This window comes from Oncorhynchus clarkii, chromosome 12 (assembly GCF_045791955.1).
Source record: "Oncorhynchus clarkii lewisi isolate Uvic-CL-2024 chromosome 12, UVic_Ocla_1.0, whole genome shotgun sequence".
Lineage (NCBI taxonomy): Eukaryota > Metazoa > Chordata > Actinopteri > Salmoniformes > Salmonidae > Oncorhynchus > Oncorhynchus clarkii.
The window spans coordinates 16,464,330-16,478,361 of NC_092158.1; the positions used below are offsets into that span (position 1 = coordinate 16,464,330).

The following is a 14,032-nucleotide window of genomic DNA, read 5'->3' on the forward strand; positions in this document are numbered from 1 at the left end:
CAACTTTGCACACTCTTGACATTCTCTCAACCAGCTTCATGAGGAACAATGGTAGATAGCTAGCATAAAAAACAAGATACATAATGCTGTAATAATGACAAAAATATTCTTAAACTACTAACAACTTTGTCAGTAAAACAGGAAAAACATATAGCTTACTTACAGTTTTGGTATTCACGCACAGTGATGAATAAATTGGTCAGAAAGGAAATAATGTCCAAAAATCATATGTGTTCACAGCAGTAGGTGGCGAGCTGCACTTGGCAATGAACTGAACACTCTGCCTGCGTATGATAGCTGTGACGTCATCACTGAGTTCTTACACAGCCGCCCCAAATGTCTGCTATGACATTCTAGCCAGATGGAAAGTCTTCTAGATGAAAGGTTCTTCTGCATCATCATCAAGGATGTCTGGGTGAACTGGAGAGTGGATTGACCGCCCCGTGTAGGGATCTAGTTGTTGCCTTCATGAGGTCTTCCCATGTATCAAACTTGCAGATATCTGGGAGCTGAGGACTGTAACTGATAGACCCATGTCCGCAGAAGGATAATTTCTTCAGATCGCTGTCATTAGCTGTCGTCAGGCTCTGGGTCAGCAGAAGGCATTGAAGGCCACTGATCTTCTGAGTGTTGGAGGAACTCGAGGTCTTGGTGCCATCAATGTGGTTGGGCCAGCTCTTTCAGGGTCTTGCTCGAGTGATGTCATCCTCTGTTTTTTTTGCAGTGTCCACATGCCACCAGTTGGTTACATCCGTAAGGTTCTAAATCTTTGCAACACGAGTTCCTACGAAGACCTTGTATCTATAAAATTGACTTGAGCCAATGAAGGACTCTGGTGGAATCGGAACAGAGGATGACTTGTCCGATGGGCAGGGTGAGTTCTGCTTGGAGGACACTGACTAGCTGAGCCCCAGTGAGTACAGCACTCAGCTTCAAGCGTAGCATCGTCAGCTGCTTCTTTTACGCAACGCGAGACCTGGCCAGAACGAAGGAAATGTGCACCTGCTTCTGGTCGTCCGCATGTAGGCAACAGAGCCATATGCTCTCTCTGATGCATCACAGTATGTTTGGAGGTCTCTGGTTAATTTTGGATTGTCAGTATATGGTGGTGCATACGTTCTGGGGAGTTCCATCTGGGCAAGGTCAGGAATCTCTTGTTCCCAGCCAAGCCATTTGTCCAGCAGGCTCTGAGGCTGATGGGGTTGTCCCAACCTAACTCTTCTTTCCACAGGTCCTGGATGAGTACCTTGGCTCGGGTTGTGAAAGGCCTGATGTAGCCTAGCGGGTCATATTGACGAGCTACCATGCTGTAGATATTCCTCATTGTAGGTTTGGAGCGCTCCACAGTGTAGTGCTTGTATCGCAAGGAGTCTGAGGCAGTTCCAACGTAGGCCCAGGGTTGGCTTCTGAGATCCATGGTACTTTGGGAAACCCACAGTTCGCTGCTTTCCGATCTGGCCTCGGGTGGTAGGTGATTGATGACAGCTGGTACATTGCTAGCCCACTGGCGTATTTCAAAGCCTCCAGCATGGAGGTTCATTAACAAAGTTTCTTGCTTCCTCGGCAGAGGGGATGCTTCATAGGCAGTAGTCCACGTAGAATGACTCCTTCACAAGCTCTTGGTTGACTCCTACATTGTCCTGAACGTGTCGCTGCAGAGCGTAGATGGCACAAGAGGGACGACAAGTCATGCCGAATGGCAAGACCTGCCACTCATAGATGCTCTGTTTTTCAGTTCTACGCATGTTCTGTCAAATGAAGCATAGCACCGGTTTGTCAGCTGGTAAGAGGCAAATCTGATAAACATGCCTTTGATGTCACCACTTACAGTTACGGCGTGTTGATGGAATCTGAGAAGGACACCGAGCAGGGATGGTCCCAAGGTTAGTCCAGGAAGGAGAAGGTCATTGAGCGACTGTCCTTTATGCTGGAATGAACAGTTAAACACAATCCTATCCTTTCCATTGTGATGCACAATATGGTTGGGTATAAACCAGGACTCAGTAGATTGTTCAGCTACCTCGGGTGGCACCAGTGACACTTAACCTGCCATCTGCAGATTCTTGATATCCTGGCAGTACACCTCTGCGTGTTTTGAATCTTTGGCGAGTCTTCACTCCATGCTATGGAGGCTTGGCAGTACAGCTTCCTTTGGAGCATGGAGAGTTGCATCGTTGACTCGACGAAGCAGGGGTGTAGCGTAGGGCTGAACGCCATCAACTTCTATCCTAGAGGTGGACGTCATGGCTTGCTGGTCTTGTTTCGACCGAGTCGCCAGCTTCTCACTCGTGTAGGAAAGGTTATCGATCTGCCAAAGACGCTCAACATTTTTAAGAGCTCGGCAGAAGGCGAAACGGTAGTGGTGAGCAGGCACTATTGTTCAGCGGATGATGTGTGGACAAAGCTAGTAGAGCCTTGCAGGGACCAGCCATGTTCAGTGTGGATGGTAATGGGTCCACCAGGCAGGCCTGTACACTCTGGCTGCATGGGTATCAGGAAGTGAGGCATGTCTGAACCAATCAGCTTGGTCCACCGGTGGCATGCAGCTTACGGAGGTGGTCGTATCGCCTTTGGAGACCTGCTACTGGTCAGGAGTGTTCGGAAAGGCCTAGGTTGTCTGCGGTGAATGCCTGATGTATCTGATGCTTCTTGAAAGGTTTGAGCAGGGGGGACACCTCAAAGGTAACCAAGGCACCTTGAAGTTGCACAACGCCTTGTCGAACTGTCCTAAAGGTGAGGGTCTCAGGCTCAGAATTGGGGTTAAGTTGTTGAACAGGCTGTGGCAGGACGATGCTACGCTCAGGGCCATCATCGAGCACGGCGTGTGTCTCCAGGGCTCGGTCTCCATTGTAAAGTAAGACCTTCACGACCTACAGCATTACTTACGCTGATCGGTTGGGTCTGTCCATGTACACCTTGGTCGTAGGGACACTCATCATGAGCACGCTTTTGTGGTTTTCCTGTATGGCATCATAAAAGATCGTTAGGTGCTGCTCTTTACATGTCTTGCAAGGTCGTCGGAGGGTGCAAGCATCAGCTTTGTGGGATCGTCTGCACTTCCAGCACCTTTTCCAATCCTTTATCCACTTGACCATCTGTCCTGTGATCAGCTTCTTGAACTCTTCACGAGAAGAGAAAGTGTTCTTCATTGTCACAGTGGGGACAGTATAACTTTGGGTTGGATTTCTCCTTGGATTGAGCAGGCTCCTTTGGGTTTGGGTCTTCACTTGCGTTGAAAAGGATTGAAGCAGATTTCTCCTTCTGTCTTGTTAAGGCACGGTGGTCTTGAATGGCTTAGGCATGTCACATTGACAGAGGGCTGCTCTGTTTGACCTGGATGTACGTCTGGAGGGTGTACGTCTGGTCCGTGCCAGACCTGAGGATGCCGTGATTGAAGCAGTACTCAACCAATTCATCCCGGTAGCTCTGTGGCATGTTGCTCAAGAGCCGGTCGACGTGCGATCCACATCTGAGCTCATAGCCGTTCTGCCCCTCAAGGGTCCAGAGCATGCCTACCAGTGAGTGGATAGACAGGGCAAAGGTGTCGAAAGCTTCTGCATCTCCGGACCAGAAGGCGGGGGAGTTTAGGATGGTGGCTAGCTCACACTGGACAAGTTGGCTGACCGTACTTGTCCTGCAGGGCTTGTAAGGCAGCAGTGTAAAGTTGTGGGTCGTGCATGTAGGCCTTAGCGAGCTGTACTGCACTCTGTAGTTTCAGGTGGGCTAGGAGCACTTGATACTTATACCGCTCATTTAGGTGCCTGTGACTGCTCATCAGGTCATCTAGGAACATCTTGAGGAGGGCAAAATCCCTCTCTCTACCGCTCTGAAAGTAGGGCAACAACGGCTTCAGCATGCTGTCTGATGAGGCAATCAGCTGTATGATGAGGCAATCAACTGATCCGTGCCAGATGGCGGAGCAGACTCCGGGTAGGGTGCCATCTGTCCCGGGGCAGGATGTAGTGCTGCTGGATTGGGACAGGGCATGCCTAAACCTGGATGGAAGCCCGGTGCTGCTGGGACTGGATAGGGCATGTTTTGTTCCGCAGGTAAGTAGGGTTCACCTGGAAAAGGGTATGGTGTAAAACCTGGTGCAGGATGTGGAGCTGCGGATGCTGGTCCAGGGTATGGAGTCACAGGTGCTGATCTGGGTTATGGAGCCACAGGTATTGGTCCTTGGTACGGAACCACAGGAGCTGGAGCAGGGTGCACAACCACGGGAGCTAAAGCTGGGTGTGGAACCACGGGAGCTGGGTGCGGAACCACAGGAGTTGGAGCTGGGAAAGGAACCACGGGATCTGGGTACGGAACCACAGAAGCTGGAACTGGGTACGGAACCACGGGAGCTGGAGCAGGGTGCGGAACCACGGGAGCTGCTGATGAGTGCCTCAGGTAGGCAGGGAGAAGATGATGTGAGTCTTCATAGGCTCCGCCTTGTTCTCATAGGTTGGCGTGGTTGTGTCAGTGATATAGTCGCAAATCTGTCACATGATTCATCAGACGGTGCTGGTGAGAGGCACCTCTGCTCTGGCTGAGTCATCTGGGTTCTGGCTGCATCAACACCTTCATATTTTACTTTAAGACAGCATGTGACAAGCTTGGCTAGCTCTAGATCATTAGCTACCTTCTGTAGATGCCGCTGCCTGTTCAGTTGTGTAGACTAAGTGAGGCGCAGAGTACTACATAGAGCCATGGCTACATGGTAACTTATTCAAGCAGTAGAATCAGATTTTTTTTTAAACATGGAAAAGCAGGGACTGAAGAGACACACACACAGACACACATGCACTCTACACATACACGTACACATGGATGATGTATTGTAAATATGTGATAGGAGTAGTGGCTTGAGGGAACACACTAAATGTATTGGGTAAAGTGTTATGTAAAAAATGTCATGTAATATTTGAAATTGTATATAACTGCCTTAATGTTGCTGGACCCTAGGAAGAGTAGCTACTGCCAAGGATCCTTAATGAATACAAATACTTCCATACGTCTTTCAACGTTCTTAAATCTTTTGTCATTCACCCTCTGAATGGCACACATACGCAATCCATGTCTCAAGGCTCAATTGTCTCTTTAACCGGTCTCCTCCCCTTCATCTACACTGATTGAAGTGGATTTAACAGGTGACATCAATAAGGGATCATAGCTTTCACCTGGATTCACCTGGTCGGTCTATGTCATTGAGGGGAGGGGTGCGTCACTTGAGTGGGTTGAGTCCTGTCTGTGTTGGCGCCCCCCCCCCTTGGGTTGTGCGTGGCGGAGATCTTTGTGGGCTATACTCGGCCTTGTCTCAGGATGGTAAGTTGGTGGTTTAAGATATCCCTCTAGTGGTGTGGGGGCTGTGCTTTGGCAAAGTGGGTGGTGTTATATCCTTCCTGTTTGGCCCTGTCCGGGGGTGTCCTCGGATGGGGCCACAGTGTCTCCTGACCCCTCCTGTCCCAGCCTCCAGTATTTATGCTGCAATAGTTTATGTGTCGGGGGGCTAGGGTCAGTTTGTTATATCTGGAGTACTTCTCCTGTCCTATTCGGTGTCCTGTGTGAATTTAAGTGTGCTCTCTCTAATTCTCTCTTTCTTTCTCTCTCTCGGAGGACCTGAGCCCTAGGACCATGCCTCAGGACTACTTGACATGATGACTCCTTGCTGCTCCAGTTTCAACTGTTCTGCCTTATTATTATTGGACCATGCTGGTCATTTATGAACATTTGAACATCTTGGCCATGTTCTGTTATAATCTCCACCCGGCACAGCCAGAAGAGGACTGGCCACCCCACATAGCCTGGTTCCTCTCTAGGTTTCTTCCTAGGTTTTGGCCTTTCTAGGGAGTTTTTCCTAGCCACCGTGCTTCTACACCTGCATTGTTTGGGGTTTTAGGCTGGGTTTCTGTACAGCACTTTAAGATGTCAGCTGATGTACGAAGGGCTATATAAATTTGATTTGATTTGATTGAAAGAGCAGGGGTCCTTAATGTTTTGTACACTCAGTGTAGGTGGATCAAATACTGAAATGCTAAGATGATTGGACAATGAACAACTAAAATGTTAATGTTGTTTTCAGACCCTATTGTTATTAGGTCCTGTATAGAGGAGCAAACACAAGTCAATGATAGGCTATATGTCCATTCTAAGGTCATGACTGTTACATTGACTTCAGTACTCTTGATGGCTGGCAGGTAGAGTAAGTGCATCTGTTTACGTCAGACTGTAATCAGTGTCAGCAAAATGTTGAAGTTGCATGGATGAGGTACTCCATTGTTATCAAATAATTTATTTTGGTAAGATTAATCAATGTTAATCATTTTCAATCAACACCACTTTCTCGACTGCCTCATACTGCAAAGGATAATTGTGATAATGAATGCTTCACAGATTGTATTAAGAGAGAGAAACTCCTCAGGAATGGGAATGTGATTTCCCTGTTTCTGTACACACCATTACCAATCAAGTAGTCCTATTAACCTTCACATATCTACCGTGTGTGTCCGTCCTCTCAGTAACCACATATCTACCGTGTGTCCGTCCTCTTAGTAACCACATATCTACCGTGTGTGTCCGTCCTCTCAGTAACCACATATCTACCGTGTGTCCGTCCTCTTAGTAACCACATATCTACCGTGTGTCCGTCCTCTCAGTAACCACATATCTACCGTGTGTGTCCGTCCTCTCAGTAACCACATATCTACCGTGTGTGTCCGTCCTCTCAGTAACCACATATCTACCGTGTGTCCGTCCTCTTAGTAACCACATATCTACCGTGTGTCCGTCCTCTTAGTAACCACATATCTACCGTGTGTCCGTCCTCTCAGTAACCACATATCTACCATGTGTGTCCATCCTCTCAGTAACCACATATCTACCGTGTGTGTCCGTCCTCTCAGTAACCACATATCTACCGTGTGTGTCCGTCCTCTCAGTAACCACATATCTACCGCGTGTGTCCGTCCTCTCAGTAACCACATATCTACCGTGTGTGTCCATCCTCTCAGTAACCACATATCTACCGCGTGTGTCCGTCCTCTCAGTAACCACATATGTACCGTGTGTGTCCGTCCTCTTAGTAACCACATATCTACCGTGTGTGTCCGTCCTCTCAGTAACCACATATCTACCGTGTGTCCGTCCTCTTAGTAACCACATACAGTGGGGAGAACAAGTATTTGATACACTGCCGATTTTGCAGGTTTTCCTACTTACAAAGCATGTAGAGGTCTGTCATTTTTATCATAGGAACACTTCAACTGTGAGAGACGGAATCTAAAACAAAAGTCCAGAAAATCACATTGTATGATTTTTAAGTAATTAATTTGCATTTTATTGCATGACATAAGTATTTGATCACATACCAACCAGTAAAAATTCAGACTCTCACAAACCTGTTAGTTTTTCTTTAAGAATCCCTCCTGTTCTCCACTCATTACCTGTATTAATTGCACCTGTTTGAACTCGTTACCTGTATAAAAGACACCTGTCCACACACTCAATCAAACAGACGCCAACCTCTCCACAAAGGCCAAGACCAGAGAGCTGTGTAAGGACATCAGGGTATAATTGTTGACCTGCACAAGACTGGGATGGGCTACAGGACAATAGGCAAGCAGCTTGGTGAGAGGGCAACAACTGTTGGCGCAATTATTAGAAAATGGAAGAAGTTCAAGATGACGGTCATCAATCACCCTCGGTCTGGGGCTCCATGCAAGATCTCACCTCGTGGGGCATCAATGATCATGAGGAAGGTGAGGGATCAGCCCAGAACTATATGGGAGGACCTGAAGAGAACTGGGACCACAGTCTCAAAGAACCATTAGTAACACACTACATCATCATTTGACGTCCAATTAGCGGTGTGGTGTTTGTTGTTGCCCACTCAGTTTTAGGTAGTAGGCCTAGTCTCGGCCAATTGCGCATAGGCAGAAGTGTCTGGTGAACGAGATTGCGGTACAAATATTTTCAGGCCTACCTGTTTTTTTGCAGTGGTGTAACATACTTAAGTAAAAAATACTTTAAAGTACTACTTAAGTTGTTTTTTTGGGGGTTATCTGTACTTTACTATTCATATTTTTGCCAACTTTTACTTCATTATATTCCTAAAGAAAATACTATACTTTTTACTCCATACATTTTCTCTGACACCCAAAAGTACTCACATTTTGACAGGAAAATGATCCAATTCATATAATTATCAAGAGAACATCCCTGGTCATCACTACTGCCTCTGATCAGGCGGACTCACTTAACACAAATACTTTGTTTGTAAATTATGTCTGAGTGTTGGAGTGTGCCCCTGCTATCTGTCAATAAAAAAAGACATTTGAAATTATTTATACTTTTGATACTTAAGTACATTTGAGCAATTCCATGTACTTTTGATACATAAGTATATTTAAATCCAAATACTTTTACTCAAGTAGTATTTTACTGGGTGACTTTTACTAGTCATTTTCTATTAAGGTATCTTTACTTTTATTCAGGTATGACAATTGAGTACTTTTTCCACAAAAAAAAATGTTACAAAACATTTGTCTAGGGCCCAAGACTAACATTAAGGTGTGTCTCACGTGAGTGCGGTGTTATTGATCACATGACTACCATTTCTTCCTTAATGCATGTCGTCCTTGTGCTGTGAACATGTCTTGACTTTTTTTCTGACAATTTCTTTGTAATTTCTGTATCCATGGGAGAACTGTTACAAAGTAGCCTATCTGAAAAGTAAAGAAAGGTGAGGGAAAACGACTAACTGTTACTTTGTAACATGCCAGCAGTTCCGCTGCCGGATAAGACGGTCACGTGGGCAGGAATCACATGCTGGGATATTTACTCGGGGCGGGACCTGCGCTTTATAAAGTCCAATTTCAGGCAATCACAGACCCTCCTGTGTGACACACGGTCCCCCATTCAACCAATCACAGGCCCCTCCTACTGTACAAAAAAAACTGTCTGTATAAAGTGGTGTGTCTACACTATTTATTTATTGATCGACACGCAACAGCAGGGACCTTCACACTTCTACTGCAAATTGACAATACATTAAGTAAGTATTTTTCTAGGGCTTGCGTTGTTTGTACAATATTAGGCCTGTCTATTTACGCCTGCTACGTTAGGTAAGTCTACTTGGGTTATGGCCTTTACCCCGGGCATTTGCTCTGGTTTCTTATGTTTTTGATACCTGCTGTTACCTAACATTCCTTCGGCTAGTTTCGTGGATATCAACATTACAGTAGTTGATATAATTTGAAAAGGTCTAGCAGTAAAACGGTGTTTTTACAAAACGTTGTCTTTTTTTCCCCTCCATGAGTCGAGTGCTTTTGTGTAGCGCTAGAGGGCTTTGTTTTGTTCTCACAAAGGGAACATAGTGTTCAAATGTATGTCGCGAATGCTATCGTTTTATAGGTTGCTATATATTATAGCGAACTGTTACATTTTTGGAAATGATGTGGGAGATTCGATTTATTTTTCTATTTTCCTTGGGCTTTGTCCATGTTCAGAGAATGATTCAGCGGCTTTGGATCCGCCCGCATCTTGTGATCAGGATTCAAGCCAAACTAGGAAAAACAGGAATGATGCAACCAACCAAGTCCCACTTTGCGCAGACTCCCTTTCAGTGTTAGCATTCTAACCAGAACGTCGGTTCAGACGGCTGCAGTCTGCCAGTTGCATAGACTTCAATTAAGGAAATTAGCTAGTTGGTTTATGAGTTGTTATATGACTTCTGATTCAGGCATTATGCTCCACGGTCTTCCTCACAGAGCAGAATATATAGCCCTTGTTTTTCCTGTTCGGTTGGTTCTAGATAAACGTAACACACACTTAACATGTCAGTCAACCAAGCTGCCTGTGGCAATTATCTGAAGGCAATAACAATCTATATATAAATGTAGCTTCTTCACACTGAAATACAAGGCTGACCGATAGCTCTTCTCGCTCCCTTCACAGCTGTTTGGCCATGACGGCACTGTACTTGGCAGTGTTGGTGCTCTGTGTGAGTGCTGTGTGTGCGGCTCCTAGGTTTGACTCTCAGTTGGAGGACCATTGGCACCTGTGGAAAAACTGGCACAGCAAGCACTACCATGAGGTGGGTGTTATTGAAGTACAAGTAGGGCACCATAGCGCCTCAAGGTCTTAGTGAGTCTCAAATTAATTATTCGGTGCCTTGACAAGTGTACATTCCATGTAGGCCTGTATTATTTTCTTTAAATTTTGTTTGTAGTTCTGGGACTGTATGATTTGTATGTCCATTCTCTGACCAAGTACACTAATTTCTCAGAGCGAGGAGGGCTGGAGGAGGATGGTTTGGGAGAAAAACCTGAAGAAGATTGAGATTCACAACCTCGAACACACCATGGGAAAACACTCCTACCGTCTGGGCATGAACCACTTTGGTGACATGGTAAGAACAAGCTCCTTGCTGAGACATTTTACTGTGGGGCAGGAGATGCATGTCAGCAGCCTTGTCCCATAGTGTTTGCTGTAACTGAATCATTTTGTGGTCTATGACACATTACGGAATGAGGAAATGTTTCACAGGCACTATGAAAACATAGCCACAGGTGTCAGCGTTGAATACATTCCTGCTTTCATTGCCAGACTCACAGGTTAGGTTTCTTCCACTAGCACGTACTGAAGAAACAGGAACAGAATAGTGATCCTGAGAAGGGAACTGAAACTTACTCATCTTTATGCATAAGTTAAAAAAAATTAAATAAAATAAAAAAAGTCCTTAGACATTGGAAACCCCTCAATGTTCTATTCAGATAGGAACTTTAAAAAGCACACCTGGCCAGGAATGACATGCATTTCAACATGCCCTTACTGATTCCTTCTTCCCTAGACCAATGAAGAGTTCAGGCAGACGATGAACGGCTACAAGCAGACGACTGAGAGGAAGTTCAAGGGCTCTCTGTTCATGGAACCCAACTACCTGCAGGCACCTAAAGCTGTTGATTGGAGGGAGAAGGGCTACGTCACTCCCGTCAAGGACCAGGTGAGACCTCAGTCACTCATGAGCCATGACTCATTCTTAACCATACACAGCTGTGTCACTGAATTAAACATGCCTGAGGTTTGCAGTTAACCCATTCCAAGTTGCCACAAGTTGTGTACACAGGATTTTTATAGTTGCAGTAAATGCATTGTTTACACCCCTACTTCGCAATTGCTTAATTATTGTCACTTTCTTTGTTATACACATGCTAGCTATTCACAATCTCTGCCTCCCTCAGGGATCATGTGGGTCTTGCTGGGCGTTCAGCACCACCGGGGCCATGGAGGGCCAGCAGTTCAGGAAGACTGGCAAGCTGGTGTCTCTGAGTGAACAGAACCTGGTGGACTGCTCCAGACCGGAGGGCAACGAGGGCTGTAACGGTGGGCTCATGGACCAGGCCTTCCAGTACATCCAGGACAACGCCGGCCTCGACACAGAGGAGTCCTACCCCTACGTCGGCACTGTAAGACCCATTTCTGTTATTTTTAGCCTGGTCTCATCTGTTCAAGCTGTATAACCAACTCCTATGGTTGTAGTCATGTTTGGCATGACAGTAGGATTTGGCAAGACTGGGCCATAAATGTTTAGAAATCTGGATTTGTTGCGTGAGGTGCTGACAGAATTCTATAAAATTATTGAAGGTTTCTGGTCTTTATTGCATTGAGATTTAAACCATTTCAACCAGAATTGCTTGATTCATTGGATAATTATTCATAATTTATTTTAACATTTTTTTTAATATATATATACACACTCACTTTTTAAATTTTTACTATTGATCCTCTTATTCGCCCAGGATGAGGACCCTTGCCACTACAAGCCAGAGTTCAGTGCTGCCAACGAGACTGGCTTTGTGGACATCCCCAGTGGCAAGGAGCATGCTATGATGAAGGCTGTGGCTGCAGTCGGTCCTGTCTCTGTTGCCATCGATGCCGGCCACGAGTCCTTTCAGTTCTATGAGTCTGGTTAGTAGCAAAAAGGCAATGCAACATATGTTACATCAACTTCAACTTTATTTTGATTTATTTGAGCTTCACTGGTCCACTGTCCTGTTCACACTGTAGATAATAATGGTTCTCTTTCAAAGCTATTAAGTAAAGTGTTGTCACTTTGCCTGCTAGCAGCTTTAGCATATATCAGATGGTTGTACAGCCATATGCTGAGGTAAACTATTTTTTTGCCCAACTAATGTAACTATATGCCCTCCCTCTAGGGATCTACTATGAGAAGGAGTGCAGCAGTGAGGAGTTGGACCATGGTGTTCTAGTGGTGGGATATGGTTTTGAAGGAGAGGATGTGGATGGCAAGAAATACTGGATTGTCAAGAACAGGTACAGAGGTTCTTCCTGGGATGTTTTTGTTTGACCGTTTCCACCACCGGAATGGTTCACTTATTCGTCAGGGAATATACCTCTACAATACCATTGCCTTCATTTGAATATGGTGTTGGTCTGGTACTATGGTTTAAGTCATGAATTTCTCTAAAGTGGCAGTAAATCAAATTTTGTATAATTTTCCAACTAACTCCAACAGAGAAGCTAACGGATTGTTTGTATTTTCCTCAGCTGGAGTGAGAAATGGGGAGACAAAGGCTATATCTACATGGCCAAAGACAGGAAGAACCACTGTGGTATCGCCACGGCATCCAGCTACCCACTGGTCTAGTGTTTTAGAACCTGGATGTGTTCTAGACTTTTTTTAAATTTTATGTTTGAAAAATGTTCATAAAGGGCAATGATGACTACAGTGCTGCCTTATGAAGTCTGTGAAAGGCACTAGTGAATCCTGCTGCATGGGTTTTAAAGACCGTTTTAGGGAATCTATGAAATTCTACCTAGTTTGTTTTTATACTTGATTTGATATATAGTTGAGTCAAGTAAATGTTACAGGTGTGACCTCTGTGTACATTCCTAGTTTACTGCTTTTACACCTGTTCTGTAAAAATGTTGTACATATGAGCAAAATAAACCTGTTTCTAAAATGGACTTGTTTACATGGCAAACTACAAAATTGCTAAGTCATCCTATCCAAACTGTGTAAAACTTTGCCAAATGTTTTTGTGTCCTTTGGTCAATGCTGTCACTGTTTGCGTTAGTCATTTAACTTGGCTTACTGCACACAGCTGTTCCGTATTGCCAGTATTAGAAGCCATATTGCCCCCACCCTTTGGGTACACCCACAAAACAGTTTATTCCAGATAGCTCAGGGAAAAACCCTGACGAACACAAACTGCTGCTGTATTGTAGGTATCTCAGAGCAGATAAGATGGGGAGTAAGGGTCCTCATGGCTCATGTAAGACCTGTTTTAGCCTGGTGGGTTCCAAAACAACTGGTTAAGTCTGGCCACAGATCCAGTAACTTTTTTATAGCAAAAGAACACTGGGGCTTGACTGGTAGTTTGTTAGTGACATTTGTGTGTACTGTATTGGGTATGTGTAGCTGCTCCCAATTTAAAGGGAATGCAGTTATTTCCCAGATAAAATGGTCTTAACAAAAAAAAATTGTACTAACCCTATTTGTCATCTGACTATCAGTGAGGCTGTACTCTTGGATTGGTGTGAGGAGCAATATTGCGTTTAGATTTGGCCATAAGCAAACAAAATGCAGGAAAACTAATCTGTTTTACCTAATTTCTACGAGCATGTCACCTGTGCAACTAGGTGAGGAAAAAAAAACGCTTTCTCTCACAGAAGCAAATCTGACCATAACTCTATTCTCCTGATTCCTGCTTACTAGCAAAAACTCAAACAGGAAGTACCAGTGATGTAGTCCGATGACGCGGATGCTAAACTACAGGACTGTTACGCTAGCACAGACAGGAATATGTTCCAGGATTCATCCGATAGGATTGAGGTCACCAGCATCAATAAGCACATCGACAACTCGTACGTACATATTCCAACCAGAAGCCATGAATTACAGGCAACAGACACACTGAACTAAAGGCTTGAGCTGACGCTTTCAAGGAATGGGACACTAATAAGAAATCCTGCTACGCCCTCCATCAAATAGGCAAAGCATCAATACAGGACTAAGATCGAATCGTAC

At 45.0% G+C, this 14,032-nt stretch overlaps 1 protein-coding gene across 1 annotated transcript; it reads left to right on the forward strand.

The window, feature by feature from the left end:
* The first annotated feature begins 8,857 nt into the window (after nucleotides 1-8,857).
* Nucleotides 8,858-12,965, forward strand: LOC139422770 (procathepsin L-like). Its single transcript, XM_071174102.1, has 8 exons — nucleotides 8,858-9,034; nucleotides 9,937-10,075; nucleotides 10,268-10,390; nucleotides 10,832-10,984; nucleotides 11,223-11,447; nucleotides 11,781-11,949; nucleotides 12,198-12,315; nucleotides 12,550-12,965. The coding sequence occupies exons 2-8, from the start codon at nucleotides 9,947-9,949 to the stop codon at nucleotides 12,647-12,649; spliced, it is 1,017 nt and encodes a 338-aa protein (XP_071030203.1). The 5' UTR covers nucleotides 8,858-9,034; nucleotides 9,937-9,946; the 3' UTR covers nucleotides 12,650-12,965.
* The last annotated feature ends 1,067 nt before the right edge of the window (nucleotides 12,966-14,032 follow it).

What these genes read in the sequence shown, in the direction of transcription:
- LOC139422770 (XM_071174102.1), top strand. Translation starts at nt 9,947, where the DNA reads ATGACGGCACTGTACTTGGCAGTGTTGGTGCTCTGTGTGAGTGCTGTG. An exon ending in ACAGCAAGCACTACCATGAG is followed by an intron (nt 10,076 to 10,267) that starts GTGGGTGTTATT and finishes CTAATTTCTCAG; the next exon opens with AGCGAGGAGGGCTGGAGGAG. An exon ending in TGAACCACTTTGGTGACATG is followed by an intron (nt 10,391 to 10,831) that starts GTAAGAACAAGC and finishes CTTCTTCCCTAG; the next exon opens with ACCAATGAAGAGTTCAGGCA.